Source organism: Lagenorhynchus albirostris, chromosome 9, assembly GCF_949774975.1.
Source record: "Lagenorhynchus albirostris chromosome 9, mLagAlb1.1, whole genome shotgun sequence".
NCBI classification, from domain to species: domain Eukaryota; kingdom Metazoa; phylum Chordata; class Mammalia; order Artiodactyla; family Delphinidae; genus Lagenorhynchus; species Lagenorhynchus albirostris.
The window spans coordinates 32,207,400-32,232,482 of record NC_083103.1 but is presented as its reverse complement, the minus strand read 5'-3'; the positions used below and the strand labels follow the sequence as shown (position 1 = coordinate 32,232,482).

The 25,083-nt window shown below is 36.1% G+C and overlaps 1 protein-coding gene across 1 annotated transcript in view; it reads left to right on the top strand.

Annotated features, from left to right (window-relative positions):
• LUZP2 (leucine zipper protein 2) overlaps positions 1-25,083 on the top strand; it is a 445,330-nt gene that overhangs the window by 387,902 nt on the left and 32,345 nt on the right. The window contains exons 8-9 of the mRNA XM_060157750.1: positions 6,295-6,369; positions 17,224-17,391. Coding sequence (XP_060013733.1) covers positions 6,295-6,369; positions 17,224-17,391 — 243 coding nt within the window. The remainder of the gene's footprint in view (positions 1-6,294; positions 6,370-17,223; positions 17,392-25,083) is intronic.

Sequence of the window (25,083 nt, the reverse complement as noted above, 5' to 3'; positions counted from 1 at the left end):
CACCCTACTGAGTATTTGAAAACATCTCTGTTATGAATTTATTATCCTCGTTGGATGAATAATCTTAAACACACAAAATTCCACCAGTCTTCTAAGTGGTCTCCAAACATTTCTAACCATAAAGCATATTAATAAACTTTAAACACATATAATCCGATATATGTATTGGTTATAAATTATATACACTCACATCTTTAGTGGTTAGGAGGACCAGCTTTGGATCCAAACTGCCTAGGTTTGAGTTCCAGATCCGTCATTCCCCAGCTGTGTGACCTTGAGCAAGATATTTAATAAATCTGTGTCTCAGCTTCCTCATTTAAAAAGGATGAAAGACATACTATGTACCAAATAGAGTTGTTATGAGGAATATATATCTCTCTCACAAGTTTAGGCTGTTGTTATCTTTTATTATCATCTTATTATTTTACTTCTATATTATGTACATTATAAACATAAACAAAATGAAAGGAAAGCAGTGGTGAAACAGAAAATACGTAAAAATAAGTTCTAATATTTTTATATTAGAACAACCACGGAATATTTTAGAATAAAAATGTAGACTACAGAGTATTTTATAATGCTACCTATTTTACATTTTTTAAATCTAAATTAAAATTTAGAATTTCTAACGTTTTCTTCCCACACTCCAATGGAACTTGTACTCACTATCCCTATTTCTGCAAAATTTGCTTCAACAAGCCTGATTGAGGGTTCTTATTGGTACCAAAATGTACAGCAAGTATCATCTTATTAATAACAAAGTAGCAAACATATTGTTAGAAAACTTTAAAGATTTCTGACCTTGTTTTGCTGATGCCACCTAAAAGCTTATTGTAATGTTGGCTGTTACTTCTAGGCCCCTCAGTGACCCCCCTCCCAATCTAGTTCTCTACTGAGTTATATCCTCAACAAATGAGTCACAGCAGTCTTGTAAGATTGCTTATTATAACTCTGTATTGGCTAAAACACTAGGAGATGGCTCTGTTCTGATTTCCGTATTCAGAGTCTGTATAAACGCTTCCCTGATCTGGCCCTAGCTGGGACCATGTCCAGGTTAGTCTTTCCAAGCAAGAAGCCCATGCCAGAGACGAGTGTGGCTAGACATCATTATGCTGATACCCCTGTGGTGCTTCTTCCTATGTTTTATCAGAAGATTAAAGAGCTGAGACCTTAATTAGCATTCAGAAGTCTGTACTGTCCCTCATCTCTTCTCAATTTAACCCAATATAGTCAGGGATTTAATTTCTTTAAATGTTGTTGACTCATTATGTCTACGGCATTGCTAACTGATAAGACTCCATGGTGACAAAAAAAAAAAAAGGTTTAATTTCTTTATCTTGGCATCTAAGCTATTTATCAGCCAATTGTATTTCAATCACTCTTATAGAGTATGTGAGAAAGAGAATTATTATTGTGCATATCCTTAGAGGAAAGTCAATATATTTTTTCTTTTTTTAAATTTATTTTATTCAAGTATAGTTCATTTATAATGTCTTGTTAATTTCTTCTGTACAGCAAAGTGATTCAGTAATACACACATATATATGTTATTTTTCATATTCTTTTCCATTATGGTTTATCACAGGATACTGACTATAGTTCCCTGTGCTATACAGTAGGACCTTATTGTTTATCTATTCTCTATGTAATAATTTACATCTGCTAACCCTAAATTCCCAATCCGTCCCTCCCCCCATCCACCTTCCCCCTTGGCAACCACAAATCTGTTTTCTATGTCATGGAGTCTGTTTCTGTTTCGTAGATAAGTTCATCTGGGTCATGTTTTAGACTCACACATAAGTGATATCATGTGGCATTTGTCTTTCTCTTTCTGGGAAAGCCAATATTTTGACTTGCTCCTACTGCTTTCTGTGTCTCGGTGGAAAAACACACACACGCACACACACACATCAATGTAGCCTAGGTGTTATACTTAGTTTAAAATGAACTGTGATTTTGTGCCACATTTTCTTGGCTCCTGAAAAACAAATTGATTCTCCGAGTTGAATTATAAAATCTTTTTGTTATAATTTTATATTAGAACCTGTTGCTTGGAAAAACCCTGCCGCATGTGTGTCTCTGGTGTGTTTACTCTCTTTGGTGATGATAGTTTTGGAGCCAACTTTTTTTTTTTTTTTTTTTTTTTTTTAATACCTGGCTGCCGGAAGTCTTGGAACAAATTTGCAGCACAGTCAAAACAAATGGATAGAACTTCATGGCCTCATCATCAGTGCCTCCTTCTTCTGTCGCTACCCATAATCTACTTTCACATCCCATTCACAAGACATATATGCTTTCCGTAGATCTCATGTGTTTAATTTATGTTTGATATTCTAATACATTTAGTGTTAAACTCATTTCAGGTCCTTTTTAGGTATAAATGTTTTCATATGCTACAAATCTCAGGGAAATTCACCAGAAAATTAGAAAGAAGATACCTGGATATTCTCACCTAGAGGGGAAGTAGAAAAGGATTAAGATAATCCTTGTCCCAGTGAGTTTTCAGAAATATTGAATTACACACCTAATGTATAAATAATGAATTAGAACCTTGCAGATGTATGCATTTGCCAAAATTTTGTAAAATGGTTCATTAAAATTTCAGATAAAATTTAACTGTCTACATTATGTCCTTTCTGTTTGCTTCATGCTACGACTATACATTTAGGTTGCTTAGGAAAAAAAAGACAGTTTTTGCATTAAATACAGCATTGATTTCATCCTTCATAATCTAGCCCAATTTAAGGTGGATCGTCAAGAAAAACAGCAAGGAACAGCTCCAGAATTGATAGACCGGACGGCAGAGCCAAGCCAGGCTCCAGTGTTTTGTGGTCTATAAAAACTTGGAGCTGTGGAGCTTCACAATTTTTTGAGTAAATTAAAAATTATCATATGGACTCTAGCCTCTCATGTTATAAATCTCAAATGAGAAAATATACTTACATAAAGATTAAATGTTAGGGTTTTTTGCTGTTATTCTTATTAGGAAGAATACTCTGACTTCTCAGTCCTCCTCTGTTCTCTATTGCAGCTTAACACACTCTCAGCTTAGCAGTTAGAGTCTCATATTGAGATTTTCACTTTACGTGCTTGCTGCCTCGTGTATTTTCAACCTATGTACACAGATGATGTTTCCTTCTTAGTCTGAACAAAACTAATCACTTTATAGATACTTATTCAAAGATTGGATGTAAGTGAAAGCTACTCTAGATTCACGACTACCTCCCCTGAAATAACCCTATCCTTTTTTTCATGTGAATTAAATTGACAAAGCACATAAATGACTTAAAACAGACAAAATTCACAATCCAGTAAACCCTCCTGTCTTTTATAGGTTTTCTCATGCTTTAAAACCCACAGACCTGTTTTTATTTTCTATAATTTTATAAATACGATATATGATTTTTTTTTTTAATGTAGCTTCTGATTTATTAGCTCTGGAATGGGACTGGAATGTTTACATTTCTTTTTTTTTTTTGCGGTATGCGGGCCTGTCACTGTTGTGGCCTCTCCCGTTGCGGAGCACAGGCTCCGGACGCGCAGGCTCAGTGGCCATGGCTCACGGGCCCAGCCGCTCCGCGGCATGTGGGATCTTCCCGGACCGGGACACTAACCCGTGTCCCCTGCATCGGCAGGCGGACTCTCAACCACTAAGCCACCAAGGAAGCCCCGATATATGATTTAATCCAGTAACTGATCCTTTCAAAACTAAGACTAAAGTATGATAATATGAGTCCAAATCTGCAATTCCTGTGGTTACTTTTCTTACTGTTTTTGTAACCTTTTGTATCCCAAGATCTCTTGGCTAGATTTTACCAAGTTCAATGAGTTCTTAGAAGGGGTAAATGCTTGAAATCCTGGGAACTAATGGCAATGAGCTTTCAAAGGCATATACGCTATTTCTGTTGGAATTCATTCAACCTGTCCTGATACAGGCTTCCTGGATGGCTGCACACCCTGAAGTCATCGTTTTGTGGGAGTCCCTTGGTGTGGATGACAGGATTTAGGCTGAAACCCACACACACAGGGAGAGGGATGGAGGCAGGAGGACTTGTAACTATGCGACCCCACCCTCTGGACTGCAGATAATGAATGATAGCATCTTGAGGAGAGAGGCTGCCCACCTAAAGGACCCTGAGGATGAAGATATCATGACATGCTTTGCGGGGGTAGAAAGGTGTTCAAGACATAGGCGATTTTGGGGCAGCACTAACTCCCTTCCAGCTGGTGACTGAGAATGTTGATTGGCACTGAGGCTCGTGCTGACACTCTTGCCCTCTTCCCACAGGAGTTCCCAGGAACTTGCCTACAGCCACCAGGGCTGTGGGGATGGCCACTATCCCACTAAGGCCCACGCGCTGCCCCTCCCTGTCTTCCCTAACTCCTGTCCTAGGCCTAGAGGCTGGGGACAGACAGAAGGACCACTCTTCTTCCTTCTTTTGGGCCTCAGTCCCGTGGACAGAAGCTGGCTCTGGCAGGGCCTACAGTAGCAGGGATTGTCACAGGGGAAGTAGAGTGCTCCGTGGTTGAGGAATGCAGCTGGACCCAGGGCAGCCGCAATGCAGGGCCAGCAGAGTGGCCCAAGCCCGGGCCAGGAATGCAAAACTGAGGCCTATGGTCCTGAAGCCCTCCTGATGTGCAGGCAGGCGGCCAGAAAGACAGAGACAGACAGGCCAAGGGGGGCCCACGGTTCAGAGCTTATGAGAGTCCACTCACTTGGAGGTGCCCTCAAATTGCAAACAACCCTCTTCATCAGTCCTCTCTCTCTCTCTCCCTCATTCACAATGATTTTATTTTCAAACATTATTGTATATTTAGAAGTGCACATATATTTCATGTACATGATTAGGTTACTGTTTAAGGGCAACAATTGCCTACTGGAAAATTATTGTCCACAAGAGTCAAGTGTGGAAAGTAGCACAGATCGATTTAGGGGATGAAAACTATGCATGGACACAAAGAATGGATATAGGTTTTCATAATCAAGAAAAATATCCTCACCTTCTCCTCCTGCCTAGGTGCTTACCATAAGGAAAGGGGGAAAAAAAGGTTATTCAAGGACAATGGTGCAGGGTGCTATTTTCCAGACCGTGAGGGAGAGAAGGGAAGAGCAAAAGACAAGTAGGCACTCTGGTGGTTGGCTACAGCCTTGCTACAAGCCCACAGCATTGTAACACCCAGGATGGAGATCCAGAATGGGGATGTCCTGGTCACTGCAGAAGTGATGAGCCCCTCTGCTGACTTCTCCCAGGCGAAGGTGAACTCAATCCCCTTGCCTCACAAGACCATCAGAACGACCCTCTGTTCCTTCCAGACTTAAATTCTTTTCGTTGGCTAAATGTAGGAGACTGACGAAAGCCAGAGGTGTAGCGAGGCTCTGAGGCATGAGGGGAGGCTGGCCCTTCTGCAGATCCTGTGTGAGCCTGCAGAGCATCTCTTTGTCAGTATATAACTATAGTATATACAGTAGCTAGGCATTGGTGGAGGCAGGACTTTAAAACACATCTTCCAAATCTGAGGCTCTTTTCTTTTAGCAGTACAGTTGTGACATTTGCAAAGATACAGAGATACGGTGGGATAGAGTTATACTGGTTTAAAAATAAAAATAGAAAAAGAGTGAATACTATTGTTGGGCTTCTCAGGGTACCTTAACAAAATAGAACAGAATGGGTGGCTTAAAAAACAGAATCTGTTTTCTCATGGTTCTGGGATCAAGGTGCTGGCAGATTCATTTTCTAATGAGAGCTCTTTCTGGCTTGCAGATGGTGCCTTCTCACTGTATCTTCCCTCTGTGTGAAGGTGGAGAGAGGTGTCTCTTCCTCTTCTTATAAGGACACCAATTCTGTGGGATCAGGGCCTCACCTTTATGACCTCATTTAACCTTAATTACCTCCCTAAAGGCCTTATCCCCAAACACAGTTACATGGTGTGTGGGAGGAGTGTAGAGCTTCAACATATGAGTTTTAGGGGGGGACAAAATTTAGTCCATAGCAACTAGAAACATGACTGATGGATTTATACCACAAATATTTTCTGGGACATGAGCTGGAACTTTGCAACTACACATTTTGACCCAGTGAAACATTTAGTGTATATTCATCCAGAACAACATTTTCTGCAGCTTAACCAAATGACCATGTAATAGAGTATTTTTAACTTGCATTCTAAATGAATTTCACAAGGTTTTTGTGGTTTTGTTTTTCTAATTCTTTGGCAATGAATGACAGATACTTAAAGTGGAGGGGAAAGGTTACAGAATTTACTAAAAAGATGTACCTCTCTTTCATTTTACAGGCCCAACAGCTTACTGATCTGGAACGAAAATTAGCTGTGGCGAAAAATGAACTGGAGAAAGCAGCTCTTGACCGGGTAAGTTGACATCCATGAGCCATCAGACTTTGGTTGCAGGAGATGAAGCTAGGTGTACTCATTGCTGCTTTTGATTTATCAATGCAATTCCAGATGCTGTGCATGTAATATGGTGATAGAATTCATGAGTGTTTGATACTTTCTTTGGAACCCAATTATTTTCTTGTTTTTGCTGCTATAGTAAATCTACTCAAGGTTGAGGCTCTGTGATTGCATGGCTTTATTTTTCACTTTACTGGTACACTTGCTCTATAATACAGTGAATAAACATACTTTAAAGCATCAACAAAGATGTCATGTATTAACTTTGTATGAATGAGTTGTAAAGCAAATGGAAGTAGTCATTGACACTTTTTATTTTGGAAATCTTAAAGTCCTGGAGGAAGAGGCATTAAAACAAGAAAGTAGCTCTCTTAAGCAACTCTGTTTATACAAAGATAATGCAAGAGTGGCTGACATTCCATCTTTATAACAGCTTTATTGAAATAAAATTCACATGCCATAAAAGTCACACTTTTAAAGTTCACAAAGTTGTACTATCATCAACATTAATTCCAAAAGGTTTTCTTTGCCTCTTTTTACCTCATTTCATCTACTTCATTTTATTTTTGTTAATGCCTCATTGTGTTACAGTTGTACATGCTCAGAATAAACCACAACTCCCATCTGATGCCTACCTTTGCCTATCAATACTCTTCATATGAGACATGCATGGAGAATAAGGAGTTGGTATTTGGAAAGGGAAATATAATATAGAGGAAGGAATTAGTCATAAAATTTAGAATTATGGTTCTGCTTCTTTATAGTTACAGTATTTGGCAAAATTTCTTAATGCCTCCTTTCATTTTTAAATCAACTATATAAAATTGTGGGAAGTAAATATTCCTTTTTTCTTTAGTTCACTCAGAACAAAAGGGTAAAATGATTTTAAAATTATTTCTTTGTTCACTCAGCAACCCATTTATTGAATCCAATGTAGTTTTCTCTAATTCCTAGAACATATATCTAGAAAATATTAATACAAAAAACTCTAAATCTGAAAATGAAATCATAGTATTTCAGACTTGAGAAGACAAAAAACACCCACATTGCTCTCAGTCAGAAACATGAAAAGTCTATGATGTACCAACAGGGCCAATCCAAGAGTAATCTGCATTTTAACAAACATTCAATGCATCCCCTGCCTGAGATTAATTCTTGATTAGATTGGAGTTCGCCATCATTCGGTCTAACAATGGAAAAATAAACCTTCTCTATATATCATCTGGAGAATTTTTGGTTCATTTATACACAATATTTGGCATGCAATAAAAATATTTCTAGGGCTTCCCTGGTGGCGCAGTGGTTGAGAGTCCACCTGCCGATGCAGGGGACATGGGTTTGTGCCCCGGTCCGGGAAGATCCCACATGCCGTGGAGCAGCTGGGCCTGTGAGCCATGGCCACTGAGCCTGCGTGTCCGGAGCCTGTGCTCCGCAACGGGAGAGGCCACAACAGTGAGAGGCCCGTGTACCAAAAAAAAAAAAAAAATTTCTAGACATGTAAAGAGAGAATACAATCTGGCCAATATAAATAAAGAAGACAAGAGATGTACACCTGGAGCTGATTCAGATATTGGAATAAGAAAATAAGTACTCAAAAATTTAACAACTATTATATACATATATACATATATATGCATAATATTTCTATGGGCATGTATATAGCATTACATATATTACAACAAAAGAAATATAAAACAGGTAAAAAGACAAAACTTTTCACTAGACTTGGAATCTATAAAAAAATCAACTAGCTATTCTAGAATTAGAACAATATAATTCATGTAATTAAGAATTTAACTCATGTATTTAATAGCAGAATGGATGATTGGACATAGTAGAACTGAAAACTAGTGAAATGAAAGGAAAATTAATATCAAATACCTATACTAATGTATAGAAAGTACAAATAAATGGAAAGTAAGCAGAAAAAGTATAAGAAATGTATAAGACAATTTCAAAATTTCTAAATTATATAATTGTTGTGCCAGAAGAAGTGACAAACAGAGCAATATTCAGACATAATGGCTAAATATTTTCAATAACTTTGAAAGATATCAACCACAGATTCAAAAATATAAATAATGCACAATCAGATTAAATACAAAGATAACCCACTTCATAGTCAAATTGTTGGATATAAAAAGATGAGCTAAAATAGAAAGTGAATAGTAAAATGGTAGATAGTAAAATAGTAAAATGGTAGATATCAACTTAAGTATGTTAGTAATTAAATTTTTAAATGGTTAACATATTCCAAGTACAAGGCTAAAATTATAAGGCTACATTAAACAAAAACTTTATGATTTATACAAAAGACACCTTTAAATATAAAGAAACAAAAGATCTATAAGTAGGAGAATAGGGAAAAAAAGATGAACTCTGTATACAGTAATACAAAGAAAGCTTGTGTATCAACATGAACATGATTAAAAGTAGACTTGAAGTAAAGGCTTTTTAGTGATAAGAAGAGAGTCTCATATGGATCAGTCCAGGAGAAGAACATTGCAATCCTAAATCAGTATGCATACAGCAATATTTCTTTAAAATGTACATAAATTTTTAAAAGTACACTTAAGACCCATATATTTTTTCATTATCTGCTATATTTCAATAGTTTATTAAAAAAAATACTTAACCTCACCAGAAAAGTGGAAATGTGAATAAAAACAATGAGATAGCATCTCAACATTATCAAATTGATAAAAATTTTAAAGTCTGGTGATACCAAATTCTGATACATTAGTAATTGTACCTGGAAACGTGCATAAGGACATTAAATACAGCAGTGTTTGTATTAATAATAAAAGGAAATAATTTAAATGTTTGCTGTTAAAATTAATATATATAATCCATATATTTACTATACTCATTTTCAAGTGGTAATCAAAATTTAATATTGATAAATATAAAGATACATGTATCAATATTGATATATCTATAACATACACTGTGGAATGAAAAATGTCAGAATTATTATGTACAGTATTTAACAATTGTTCAAATACATGAAACATATTTTGTTTTGATTACTAGAGTAGAAAGATACTCATATCAAATTTATGGACACAATCGCCTTTGGGAAAAGATGGAGTGAAATAACACTAAGGATGCTTACAGATACATCTACTGTTTCTCAAATGTTCTATCCTTTTAAAGCTGTATAGACACAGTCTTTAATTTACACATATGCATATGTATATTTCATGCATTATATACATACATTATATTGCATATGTTTTGTAGATATACATTAGTTACATGTAATAAATGTGTACATGCATATTAAAATATCCATATGCATATATTATCACATAAATGTATTTAATATAATTATGTAAGTATTATATATAACATACAATTAAAATGATGCTTTTTAACATTTAATTCAGGTTGCTGTTTACCTGATGTTCGTTATGTCTTTCTCTGTATGCCCCTATATTTTTCAAAATAAGCAGTTTTAAAAAATGAAAGGTTCTGTCTGCTTTCAAGGGCTTTCCATTTTTGTGATCAAAACTTAGCAATCATTTTATTTGGAATAATAAGCAAGTAAGATGATCACATTCATAACATTTTGCAATAATATCTGTATACATTTAGCAACTTTGTAAAGAAAGGAGGTTGCCTTCTAATCACCAGTTAGAACCTACAGAATAGAAGAGATGGAACATTTAAGGTGGATTAATTTTGGAGGTCTCGTTGCCTCCTTCTCACTGTGCAGTGGTTGTGAAAGACCACAACTTCCTTAAGACTTGGATCTCACATAGGCATTTTCTTCATTTATATGCGGCCGAAACCTCTTCATAGCTAGCATAACTAACATTTCAAACAGGATGTCTAGAAAGTGTTGCAGTAGGGGAACTGTAAGCACATTTTGTGAATTATAAATATTTTCCTTCTTAAGTTTTACATCTTTGGGATAAATATGGCTTTTGAATGAATAAGATATTTTAACAACTTCGCTCCTTTGTGATTGTCTCATTTTATATTTATCCAAGTAATTAATATAATATTTAAGAATTTTAGGGAAACCTGCCTGCTTTTTTCTAGACTAGGTCAAATATAATTCATCTTACCAAGATTCCACTTTATGAGATTTCTTTCATTTATAAAAGAAGTTTATACCAATTAGTTTTTAAAAAGGAAACGACTCTTTATAGAATTGGTAGAATCAGACAATCAGAGGTACGTATAATCCTGAAGTTCAATTAGATCATGTTTTTATTTTTCCTTTCTTTGCTATCCCTGTTTTAAGTTCTAGAAAGACGTTGAATTTCCAAGATTCTGAGGCAGGCCCTCCCACTCTGAGTTTTTAACAACTATGACTGTTGGAATGTTCTTCCTTACATTAAATTTTTTCCCTTACTTAACTTCAGATAATCCATTTAGTCAGTGAATGACTGTATGGGTTTGAAATGCTGTTTGTGTGACCACTGTGTGCCAGGTGCTATGAGAAACAGAAAACACTTATGATACACAATCTTGGGTCCCACATCTCTCACAATTTTGTTGGGCACCAAAAATTAGGAAATAATTATACATTGAACCAGGAGTTCAGAGAAACACAAAAAGTGAATATATGTATTTTAAGTACATGTGAGTTATAAAAACCGGTTTTGTCACATGACATTTCATGGGCAAATTGTAGTTTGTCCTGAGTCACAGAACTTGAAGATAATATAGTTTTTTCTCCTTTGTCTTATCCATCCTATGCCTTCCTCCTCCCCACTTCTACCAAGAGCACTATGTGCTTAGCCCTCACAATGCCAGACTGGATTCAGGATGAGAGATTATATGTTGTAGTGTTTAAATAAAGGTCCCCGCAGTCAGTCTGTCTGTTCAGATCATAACTCGGTCACCGAATGGCCATATTCAAATTGCTCAAACTCTTTATACTTCACTGTAAAATGGAATAATAATAAAAATTCACTTTATAAGAGTGATGAGAAAATGATATTCATCAAAAAAAGTAAAGTACTGGGAATTCTTGGCACATGAAAAACACTCAGGAAGCATAGTAATTATTATTATTAGTGAATGAGATCATAGAGAGACTGCCTCTCTGTGATAATTTTTCTCTTTGACCTTCAGGATCTTGTCACTCCTTTTGCTACAGTGAACTATAAAAGCATTGCATATTACTGGAGGTTGATTTCAACAAATCTCATGTAAGGTATGTTTGAGGCTCGTAAACTACAATCATAAAGTCAGGTAGAAATGCTAGCTCACTTCAAAATCGATAAAAACTACAGCTTAATGAAATTGCTCTTCACCTCTCCCCATCATTTTTTTATGAGACTTTTTAATTCTCTTCAGGTGTCTAGCTCCAAAGAATGTTATATCTGGGCTTCAAATAGCCCTAAGTACTTAATAAATATTATGAAAACTATATCTTCACACTCTAACTTGGTTCTCATTTCATATTTCTCGTGAAAGAAGTCTCAGTTTACTCTCCCAATAAAAGCAATAATAATCTCAAGATCTAAGAATCAATCTTGGTTTTCCAAACAATCAATTATTTATTTGGCAATATCTTATGAATTATAGTTAGCTTCAGCTACTGGAATGTAAAAACAACTTTATGGTTTGGAAACTACCTCTCAAATTCTTATGTTAAAAGTTTCTATTGCATATGACCCTCACAAAATTTCACCCAGGACAGCATGCATTATTACATTGTATTACAGATGACACAAGTTAGGTGATCTGCACAGACTCCCAGGACAAAGTAGTAAAAGAACAAGAACTGTTCTTGCCACAGTGTGTCTGGCACACAGCAAGAGCATAATAAATAGTTATTGATTGAATAGATAAATGAAGGTAATATAACTTCATAAGTTAACACACATGCTATTTAGTCATCCTACATACAAGGGACATAGAGATCACCTAGAGCAGAAAAAATAAAACTGCTGAATGACTTTATAGGATTCATAGAGCTAATTTCATGGTGAAATAAAGGTAAGGGGAAAGGCTTTGGATTCACAGTCCTTCACGATCTTTCCAAAGCCAGCTGTCATTGATGCACCCAGATCTCTCTGAGGACGTCACATCTTCATGTAAATAAATGAAGGTAGACGTGAATATTACCTTGTGAACTTTTATTTGTCAGGAGGTGAGAAATTAGGGACACTGTTGTCTTTGCAATATATATCTTCTTGTTCCCCCAAAAATGCATTTTTTCTGAGAAAAGTACTCACATACAGACACACACACAAAATTGCCTTCTAAATCTCCCACCATCTCAAGATCATATATATAAACAAAAATTTCTTATAAGCTTTACATATTATACAGGTAAGCAGTAGTATTTTAATGTCTAAAATAATACTTTTTTGTGTTATATAATATACAGGATAAAATGAGAAATATTTCATTATTTTCTCACATAAAACATATCCTCTGGAGGGTTTGCTTTATTTATTCATTTAACAAATATCTGTTGAGTTAGAAACCAGTGATTCTCCAAAAAAATACCGGCCCTACTGTGTAGCACAGGGAATGCTGCTCAATATTGTGTAATAACCTAAATGGGAAAAGAATTTGATAAAGAATAGATACATGTATATATCTAACTGAATCACTTTGCAGTACACATGAAACTAACACAATATTGTAAATCAACTATACTCCAATATAAAGTAAATTTTTTTTTAAATACCAGCCCTCAAAGAAATTACATTGTAACAGAAATAGATATAATGATAAGATAATATGCATTTATGACAAGGGCTTCATAGGACATAATTTAAGAAATGTGATGGAGACTTTGAAGAAGATAATATGTGAGCTGAAACATACATTTCAAGTGGAAATTTCCTATGTAGATGTTTGGAAAGTGGGTTCTGCAGGCAGAAGAAACCGCAAGTGTAAAGGCCCTAAGATGGGAATGAACTTGGAATGTTCAGTGGGCTATAAATAAAGGACATTGTGACAAGCAGGATCTTCATAAAGACTTTGCATTTTACTAACATGCGGCAAAGGAAGTGGGAAAAGTGTTTTGGTGTGGGGAGAAGATCAAGGGCAAAAGTAAGGCTGATCTTAAGAGGGAATAGGTTGTAAGATCTAGAGCAAAGTATACTTTATATGGTTTACATTGTATTTCATTAGGTGACATCTTGTTCTGGTGAACTTCAAAGTGAACAGTGACCTTACCTGCAATTTTAAAACAGACTACAGCTAGCAGTACAAATTAAAATGTAATGGCCATTTTGGTGGAAAAATCGTTATCTGGGTCCTGCTCATGGGATGGGTCAAGCCAACTGTTCCTGAGTAGTGTCAGGAAAAGGCTCTATTAAGTTAGAGGGACTAACTAGAAAGACATGGACTTTTTTTTTTTTTTTGGTAGAAAGATGACCAAACTGGGACAGCATTGCTCACAGAAACCTGTGGTCTCTAGTAGGAAAAATCTACAATATAATGAAGGAGAGGAGCCAGAATCTAATATAGGAGGCCAAGTCATAGGCTTGTGATCCAAAAAAAAGAAATGAAATCAAAAGCTAAGAGATTAATAATAGGTTGAAACATAAGAGGAAAGATAACTTACTACACTGCAATGGATATGAAAGGTGAGGAGTTGGAGGTTATATCTATGTGTTGTTGACACTACCGTCCAAGGTGACCCTGAGAATGTCAGGAGACCTGTAGGAGCAGAAGAGATGATTGCACCAAGTTCAGATGATTAAAATTGTAGCATATATGCCTATCCCATTGACTCTTCCATTGGAAAATTTGTCTTGCCTAAACAGTATTTACTGAAAATGAACTATTAGCTTGATGCTGTTCATTATTTATTTTCGGCATCCAAGTTCAGCCATTACTCAGGAATTTGTATATTATGTCAACATATACTTTGTGACTGTTATAGATCCAACTTTTACATATATACTGTAAGAGGAGCCATGATAAGAATGCAGTGAAAAATAACTATCATTACTTCCTGCATTATCTAAGCATTGAAAAGCTACATTTCAAAGCCATGTTAGCTTTGAGTGCTGGCCAAGACCTGCCTGACCTCGTCACGTTAGCTCTATTTCCATTGTCTAATGATAATATAAGAAAACAAAATATATTTAAATTGTTCAATGCCATCTGGAATATTTCACTCCTGACAAAGTACCCAGTGCCATGATCTCTTATTCTGTAGTGAGAGAAGGGAAGGGTCATCCAAGATTATAACAAAGAATCAATAGGAAGGGAAATCTGAGCCATTACTTCATTTCTTTTTACTGATATAGCTTGTCAATTTCTTTCCCTGACAAAAGAGAAACAACATTTTCACCTAAGTCATTTATTCAAAAAGCTTTTTTGTGTGTGTTCCTTCTAATGTGTCAGGGATTGTGTTATGTGCTAGTATACAGTTCTGAACAAAACAGGCAACTTATACATACGTGTATACATATAAATTAAAATTAATGATAAATTGTATGAAGGAAACAAACAGGATCAATCATAGAAAGTAATTAAGTGAGGAAAGGGCAAGAATCTAGCGACTCAGGCAAGCAAATAAAAGGGACCATTTTGAATATAAGGTTACCATTCAGCTTAGCTCCTTCTCGTCCACTTAACAAAACCCCTCCATTCTAGTTCTTATCAGATTTTTATTTTGTCTTGGACAACTTGACAGGGCAAGATTAATGAGAAGGAGGTACTTGTTTGTCCTATTGCTTATATATTGCCAGTTGCTGCTCTTACTGTTGCCTTTTAAAAAATCTCTTGATATGACCAGAGAGAGATTTCTTTAACTGCTATTCTAGCAATAGACAATCTCATCTTAAGGATAAATTTTATACCACTTATGAGTAGAAAACACAGAGGTGGGCATTGGTAAGGATCAAAGTCATAGTCACTACTCTCAAGAAATTGACCACAAGGGCTTTATAGGAGACAAGAAATAGGATGGGATGCAATATGCAGGTGTATTCCTGATATCATATATAAAAGGCAGTAGTTTTGTTGGGAGTATACTACTTTCACAGGAAGAGACAACAGACTTTGCTGCTTCATTGATCCATGGGTACAGTGAAAGGGTAAACTCCACATATGCCAGTTTGTCCAAGGATATGGCTTTAGCACCTAATCTCTGTCTTCATCTCTCTCACCCCAAAGACCATATTCCATATCTTCAAGTGGATGTTTATGTGTTATTGTCTTACTAGGGTCTATGCATGTCCCCAGTTACCACTGAGTTACCATGAGATTTTCCCAAGGTTGTATGTCTCTCTTCATTTTTGCACCTGGGGATGTCTCTGTCATTTTTACTCAATTTTGTATCATTTTTAAACCTTGTTAGCAATTAAAAATATTTTTAGCAGTGGGATTTGGGGGTTAGATGGACGTTAGAGATGGTTGTCTGCCTTGGGATGTAAACCTAAAGAAAAAATAGTCTGCAATAAATGCTGGAGAGGGTGTGGAGAAAAGGGAACCCCCCTACACTGTTGGTGGGAATGTAAATTGGTACAAACACTATGGAGAACAGTATGGTGGTTCCTTTAAAAACTAAACATAGAACTACCATATCCTGCAATCCCACTCCTGGGCATATATCTGCAGAAAACCATAATTCGAAAAGATGCATGCACCCCAGTGTTCATTGCAGCACTATTTACAATAGCCAAGACATGGAAGCAACCTAAAAGTCCATTGACAGAGGAATGGATAAAGAGATGTGGTACATATATACAATGAAATGTTACTCGGCCAAAAAAAGAATGAAATGATGCCATTTGCAGCAACGTGGATGGACCTAGAGATTATCATGCTAAGTGAAGTAAATCAGAGAGAGAAAGACAAATACCATATGATATTACTTATATGTGAAATCTAAAAAAATGATAAAATGAACTTATTTACAAAATAAAAACAGACTCACAAACTTAGAAAACAAACTTATGGTTACCAAAGGGGAAAGGTGGGGGAAGGGATAAATTAGGAGGTTGGAATTAACATATATACACTACTGTATATAAAGTAGACAATCAGCAAGGATCTCCTGTATAGCACAGGAAACACTACTCAATACTCTGTAATGACCTATATGGGGAAAGAATCTAAAAAAGAGTAGATATATGTATATGTATAACTGAATCACTTTGCTGTACACCTGAAACTAAAACAACATTGTAAGTCAACTATACTCCCATATAAATTTTTTTAAAAAATTAAGAAAAGTTTCCTTTATAGTGAAAGAGAAATAATAATGCCAGTTTCACAGATGTTTGAAAGCATAAAGTTATTTTTTGTGAAAGTGCTTAGAATATTATGATATACTATGTTAATAGAAAATGTTGATATTGTCACTTCCAATCACATCCAAATAACTCCTACCACTTAACAGGGCCCAGAGGAAATAAGAGTTGTATCAGAAATTGAGTGGAGGTACAGGCCTATCTGAGAAACACAGAAGCCTACATCACAAGAGGAGTGATTTGTAATAAAAAAGGTTGTTGCTAATAGAAAGATGGCAGGTTTCTAAGAAGGACATGTTCCACTTTAAAGTGACCCTAGAGTATATTTCCTTGCCAGCAAAGTATCATGATTGAAATCATGTCAATTCAAGGGGAAAATGTAAGATATGTTTCTGAATTCCAGTGTTCAAAATATATCATGAAACACATTAGCTCCTAAAAAAACAGACTGAGTGTGTATTAAACGGCACGTCATAATGGAATTTATGTTAGGCAATTGCGTTTGAAAATTAATACGTGTTTGTGTAGGGAACAAGTGTAGGCTAGGAGGAAAGGGAGAATCTAATCATGTAAATGATGACCAGAACCACATGTAAACATTGTGTTGTGATCTCTCTTGTTTTCATAGGCGTCGCAGCTGAAAGCAATGAAAGAGACGGTACAACTCTGCCTCTCAGCTGTTTTCCATGATCAACCTCCTCCCCCTTTGAATCTCTTCAAGCCTAGTCCAACTCGGATATCAATTCCATCCATGCCAAATGACACTAAGATTGCAGATGCAAGGACAAGAAGCAAGGTACACTTTATTTGTGCTTTGAAAAGTAAAATCGAGTAAGGTACTCACTTTACTTCATTCTGTATTATCATCAAAGTGAATCCAAGTAAGATATCAGATTCATTGAAAAATCAGGAAGTAAATGGGAGATAGTAACCCAGTTTGTAAAGTCTTCATAGTCACTTGGAGAATGTTGGAAAACAACTTTTCTTTAGTAGAAAGCCAGCTGTTTCTTAGGCAGGATTATTATTATTATTATTTTACAATAGTTAAAAGAAAATATCTTGTATTACATTCCAGTATACACCAGAGGTCTAATATGGAAAATACTTTCTCCTAAGGTATAACCACAATCCTTACAAAAGTGGATACGTTTTTCAGAAATTAAGTCTGTAGTTCTCAACATTGCCTGTACATTAGAATCACTTGGGATGTGTCTTTAAAAAAAATCCTAATACTTGGGACTCACCCTGGACCTGTTAAAACAACTTCTTTCTGGTTTGGTTCCAGTCATCAGTAGTTTTTAAGAGCTCCTTAGGGGATTTTGAGATCAACTGACTTAAGCAAATCTTCCTTGCAAATCCCTACCACCACCCTACTTTAGACAGGACAAAGGCCTTTCAGTTCTGCTTTTGTTTTTTCGTTTTTTTGTTTGTTTGCGGTATGCGGGCCTCTCACTGCTGTGGCCTCTCCCGTTGCGGAGCACAGGCTCCGGACGCGCAGGCTCAGCGGCCATGGCTCATGGGCCCAGCACGCTCCGCTGCGTGTGGGATCTTCCTGGACCGGGGCACGAACCCGTGTCCCCTGCATCGGCAGGCGGACTCTCAAGCACTGCGCCACCAGGGAAGCCTTCAGTTCTGCTTTTGTTTCAATCATCAGAACCTTCAATCTGCAGGCTCTACATTTAAATAAATCTTGGTAAACTGAAATAGTTATTGCAGAAAGGAGTTAGTTTCAGGCAGTATACTTGAAAGTGATGGTTCTCTTATTACGTGCCTCAGGATCACTTGCTATTAAAATAAATGTTATAGATACCAGTCCAACTTCCTTCTAAAGCAAATCTCCAGTGGACTGGGGGAGGGTGGGCAAAAAACCCTGAGAACCACTGTTACAAGTACCTAATGATGCATTACATCTGGGGTTTTCTTACTGCTTGTTTCTGTGATTCCTTACATTTGGATGAAAGGGGATATGGACAAATTGTAGATTAGGGAAATACTATTTTCAGGATGAAGAGTCAAAGTTAAGTAAAACAAAATAAATTTTCTAATGTTCTGTTTTTGTCTGTAACTGGTCGATTTCTCGATGACACATTAATCTGTATAATCTCATTTTTCTGTCAAAATCATTTTAAAATATGTATTTCCATTTCATATTATTCTCTTGGTTTTTATTACGTCCTGAAGGATCTCAAAAAATTTTAGGTCAATATTTTTCTCCTTTATATCTTTCTGAACCTCCTTTGAAAACTCTAGGTCTACAGTATTTTTTTAATTCAACCAAACTCAGGGAAGAAAGTTGCATTAATAATGTATTTTATTTATGTTTAGGAAAAATCCTGGGTAAATTTATTGAAACGGGTCATTGGTTGAATGCACAGCTACCCACACAATCTCCCCCACCTGCCAGGAAGCCACATACTGCCTCCACTTCATGTTAGTCTAAGGGAGGAGCAAAGATTCACCCTTATTAAGTAAGTCCAGTGACTTTGGGAAAAGCAGCTTTGTCATTTTATGGGCACATTACACTTGTCTCCAGCTCAAAATACATTTATTTAAGCCCATTAGTAAAACTGGGCTCTTTATGACCCTGAATGTGTAGAGGAAATTACTGATTGTTACTTTAACTGATTTACTATTAATAAACATATGTCCTGTCCTTGAGATAAATAATAAATATTTATTATTTCTCTTGGCTTATCACAGGAAAACATAGGAAGCATTTAGATGCACGTGTCTTAGAGATTGCTCATTTTTCAAAAAATAATAACAGAAATCCAAAATGTTTAAGATAAAGTTCAATAAATCTAAGTTGATGTACTGTAGAGCATTTCATTTTACAGATTAGCATTAAAAGCTTCTCTGGCATTTATGTTTTGTTCATAGTCTTTATCTTTTCGATAGTGGTGGAAATTATATTTTATGTATACTTGGGTTTTGAATCTCTATGCAGGCACCTCACAGATAATATTTGAAAAATCCTGAATAATAAAATGTGATAAGGGTGTATGTAAAAGAAGCAAACTTTTCAGTCATGAAACAATTTTTCTCTGACTACCAAAACCATAACTTTTAAATGAGGACATTTAACTGCTAAATCTTCAGAGTTGGCTAATTATAGCCACAGTGATATTATGTACCTAACTGGGAGCTGACTGGGAGTGTGTGTGAGTACATCACTTAACCTCTCTGTGACTCAGTTTCCTCAATGCCTATTTCAGAGCATTGTGACATGAGCATTACAAATCATAGTTTTTCTTATTTTCCATGATATATGGCTATTCTCATCTACATTTCTTTAAAATCTTCACCTCTTCTTTGAAAGGAGAGGGGTATTTGAAGGGTTTTTCCTGAAATCTGTGAAACACATCCAAGTAAGCAATTTTCAACGTACATTTGGAAAAAAGCAATATAGCCCCCAAAATGTCATTTTATTTTGATTTCCTCTTCCAGAAGATTGGATAATGCAGGCAGATTTTTTTTTATTGCATCATGCATGTGTGTGTATATGAATACATATGTACATACACATGTATACATATAAATTACATATATATTCACTGTGGATTTTAAAAGTCACAAATTTCATTAGGTAGGCAGTTCAATATTATGAGACTTTACTGATGAAAACTTAAAAAATAATTTACATGTTGGTAATTTTTTTTTAAATTCTAGAGCATGTCTGCTACACAGTCTTTTAGTCCTACAGCTTAAGTTTCTGCTGAGGAAACTCAATCAGGTTTTTCAGCCTCCTTTCCGTCACTGCATTCTCCATTGCTGTCATGCCTACTCTATGATTCAAGTGAATTTTTTCTTGCCCTCCTAGTTAGAATTATTTTTTTTATTCTCAGTGTTCTAAGAGCACAGTGTTTATTCTGCATGGCTCTTGGTCATACCTTGAATACAGTGATGGCTGCATACTTCTCTCCCCTTAAGGGAGATGGCTGTGCTTAGCTCATGGATTTGCTCTACGTTATTGAGTATCCAAAGCAACGTTGCCAGAGAATTCATTTGAAACGTCACTTGCTGCATTTCTGTTTTAGTCAGCTCAGGTTGCTATAACAAAATGTGATGGACTAGGTGACTTCAACAACATACCTTCATTTCTCACAGTTTTGGAGGCTGTGAAGCCCAAGATCAGGGTGCTGCCTTGTTCATTTCTTTATGAGGGCCCTCTTCCTGGATTGTAAACAGCTGCCTTCTAGCTGTGTGCTCATATGGTCTTCTCTAGGAGTGTTTGCACAGAAAGAAAGATGGATCTCTATCTCTCTCTTCTTTATAAGGGAACTAATCCCACCATGAGGGCCCTACCTTCATGACTTAACCTAATTACCTCCAGAAGGCCCCATCTCCCAATACCATTACACTGGAGGTCAGGGCTTCAACATAAGATTTTGGAGGACACATTCAATCCACATCAGTGTCCCTCTTCTCATTGGACATTTTCCTTAGAAGTTAGAAAATAAATATTGATTGCTCATTAAGTGCCAAGTATTCAGCTAAATTGTTTTCCATCTGTATGTAAGGACTATGCTCATCACTGGAGACACAAACTTGAAGGGACACAACCCTGACCTCTTGGAAATTGTAGCCTAATTTTCTGTAAAGAGAAAACAAGGAAAATATGCAAAGGGTATGTAGTAGATCAGGACATTTTTTTGTATTTTTTTTTTAATTTTTTATTTTAATTTTCATTTTTATATGGTGTACGGTTGATTAACAATGTTAATATTGAGCAGAGTTCCCTGTGCTATACAGTAGGTCCTTGTTGGTTATCCATTTTAAACATAGCAGTGTGTACATCTCAATCCCAAACTCCATAACTATCCCTCCCCCACCATGCTTCCCCCCGGTAACCATAAGTTCATTCTCTAAGTCTGTGAGTCTGTTTCTATTTTGTAAATAAGTTCATTTGTATCATTTTTTAAAGATTCTGCATATTAGCAATATCATATGCTATTTCTCTTTCACTGTCTGACTTACTTCACTCAGTATGACAATTTCTAGGTCCATCCATGTTGCTGCAAATGGCATTATTTCATTCTTTTTAATGGCTGAGTAATATTCTATTATATATATGTACCACATCTTCTTTATCCATTCTTCTATTGATGGACATTTAGGTTTCTTCCATGTCTTTGCTATTGTAACAGCACTGCAATGAACATTGGGGTGCGTGTATCGTTTCAGACCATGTTTTTCTCCAGGTATATGCCCAGGAGTGGGATTGTAGGATCTTATGGTAGTGCTATTTTTAGTTTCTTAAGGACCCTCCATACTGTTCTCCATGGTGGCTGCACCAATTTACATTCCCACCAACAGTGTAGGAGGGTTCCCTTCTCTCCACACCCTCTCCAGTGTGGATTTTTTGACGATAGCCATTCTGACTGGTGTAAGGTGATATCTCATTGTATCAATAGTTTTCATTTGCATTTCTCTAATAATTAGCAATGTTGAACATCTTTTCATGTGCCTCTTGGCCATCTGTATGTCTTCTTTGGAGAAATGTCTATTTAGGTCTTTTTTTTTGACTGGGTTGTTTGTTTTGGTGATATTAAGCTGCAAAAGCTGTTTGTAAATGTTGAAGACTAATCCCTTGTCTGTCACATAGTTTGTATTCGGATTTCCATATTCCAAATAGCTTTGATTAAAGATAAAGACTAAGGAGATACCTGGATCCAAATGCACATGAGATGATGTCTTTGTTATAAGATTATATATTTTATTATGTATAAAATACTGTTCCAACGGAGAGGTAAAGAGCAAAGATATGAGCTAGGAGATCTGATTTAATTATTTTGTATAAAATGACTCTAACTGGAGTAGAAACAAGCAAACCACTGACAATTTCACTGATCCAGGCAGATGACAGTGACCTGATCTATGGTGCAGAAGTGGAAATGGGATTCCAAATGTAATTGAGGCATAGAACTGCAGTGACCTAGTGATTAAGTGAGATGCATGAAGAGAGAAAATCAAGAATAACGCTCAGTGTTTACATTCGTTCGCCGTGAATACAAAAGACAAGAGGAGCTTTTTTAGGCAGAACCCAAATTGGTTTGTTTTACAACACGCTAAGTATTAGACACCTTTCACACAATCAAGTGTCCATATCCAATAGGTGTTTACACATTTAAATCTGGAACTGAGGGACAATATCTGAGTGGAGGTAAAGGATTTGGCATCATCACCATAGACAGCAACTAAATGTTGGAAATAGATCAAATTTCCTGATGAGACAATGTAGAATAAAAAGATATGAGGATCACAAAGGACACCAGACAAGAGGAATAATTTAAATGGTTTTATGTATAGTATAATAGATGAAATGCTTATGGTAAAAGTGTACCCCTTCCCGTTATCTTTTTTTGAGTTACTCTTTATTGTATATTTGAGCTGAGAACCATGACTTTTCCCTGCTTGTTTTACCAGTACAAAAAAGCAGAATATGCATGTCATTGTATATATTTAGAATGGTGAATACTACAGTGGTCTGCTGGAGATGGCTCATACACACTTATAAAAGCTAGCTGTTACATTTTCAGAATTTGTACTAGTCAGCTCTTAAAGTTACTATTAAATATTAATTATATACACTTAAAATTAAGGAAATACTAAAAGCAAATGTAAATATCAAATATACTATATCATGCTATTATCTCTGAAGATTCTATGTCTTGAAGATATTATGTCTTTGTGATCCATGTAGTGGAAATACCATATAATGGTATTCTACTGGTATCTCTGTCTACCTTCATGTTCATTGATATCACCTTGGTAGACTGAAGTTGGTAGTATTTATACTATAGAAATTGGCAAACACTACAAATCAAGGTCCTCCTAACCCCCAGAGTCAGTGAATGACATGCTCCTGTGTGTGTGTGTGTGTGTGTGTGTGTGTGTGTGTGTGTGTGTGTGTGTGTGTTAAGCCTTTAAGATGGGCCTACTGGGCATCATTGATAATATACAAATAATACTTGATCAACATATTAATTTATCTTTGACTTGTACTGTTTGTGTAGTAGAGCTAAATGCATAGTAAGTGTCCAGAAAAGGGAAACTAATTAAAAAATCTTGTTCAATTAATGGCACATTCTGGAAAACTAATAATTTTTATATATCCATTGTACTGTTTTACTTAATTATATTCACTTTATTATAAAATATTAAATGTGACTTTATGTAACTTAGAAATTATATAAATGTAAGAGGAAGAACAGGAAATGTATTACTGAGAGGTCTACCCTTTTAGGTGAAAACTATGAATTCTTAATACAGCAATGTTGTTGGTGTTTACAGCTGCATGATAGAGGGTTTAAGAGCTAGGATTCACTCTATACACCAGTGTGATGATATTTACTGCTCATATTTACTGGGAGGATTAAACAAGATGAGAAAAATGCTGGACAAAGCCAGCTGCCAGGCTCCTCCCTTCCTCTCTCCTCTTCCCCCTCAGGGCTTGTATCTCTGCGGGACAGGATGCAGAGGAACCTAAGCTCAGCTGGCTGGGTCTCTGCTCCTCCCTGCCTTGGTCCCTCTACTGGGACAGGGGCCTCAGGAGAGAGGATGTGGCTGCTGCCTGCACCAGGCTCCCACAGGTCTTATGGCTTAGGGAGATGGCTGAGTTGTTCTCCCCTCCCACCACGGGGTCATCTGCTTCCTGGGCTGAAACTCGCCAGTCACCACATCAGGGCAGGGAACTGTAAAAATAGAAAAGGCTTGTGTTTCTGTCCCAAGTGTTCCAGCCAAGACTCTTGAGGGCCCAGAGGGACTTCTGCCTATGTAATTAGGCTGTGCTTTTCATTTACATCCAAGAAATCGTGTATAATGAATATAAATACAAGGAAAAATAATTTAGAGAGAGAGAGATAAGATTCACTAGAGAGATAAGATTCACTAGTCAGACTAAGTAAACATATTTTTTCTACAACTTTCTAATTTTGAAATCTTGATCAACTCAACCTCTCTGAGACTAAGCTTCCATATGTATAAAATGAAGACAATAACAGCACCAACCTTACAGAACTGTTGGGAAGATTAAATAAGAAAATTAACATACAGCATTTAGCATATGTGGTAGTGTCTGACACTGAGAAACAGTCAATAAGTATATGAATTCATAAGTACTGTATCTGGAGATGAGGATAACACTTTGAGAAGATTTAAAGAAGGTTTCTGGTAGGATATTAATTAAAACAAAAACTATTGTGCAGATGTAAGAACACATTTATTCAAATAAGTACAACTACAGCTTTTTTAGCATAAAAGTATGATGAATCCTCACAATACATTTAATGTCAGTGATCACAATTGTAAATGCTGTAAAGAAAGGAGAAAATTGAAAGAGAGCAGAAATGAGAAGCAATTCAGAAAAGTAGTGTAGATTTAAAAAATGATGAAATTGTGTTACGAAAGCTCATTATTTCATTCCCACCCCAGGCAGTCACCATCTTCTATCTTTGTTTTTCTTTCCATGCAACTCACTGCCTTGGAT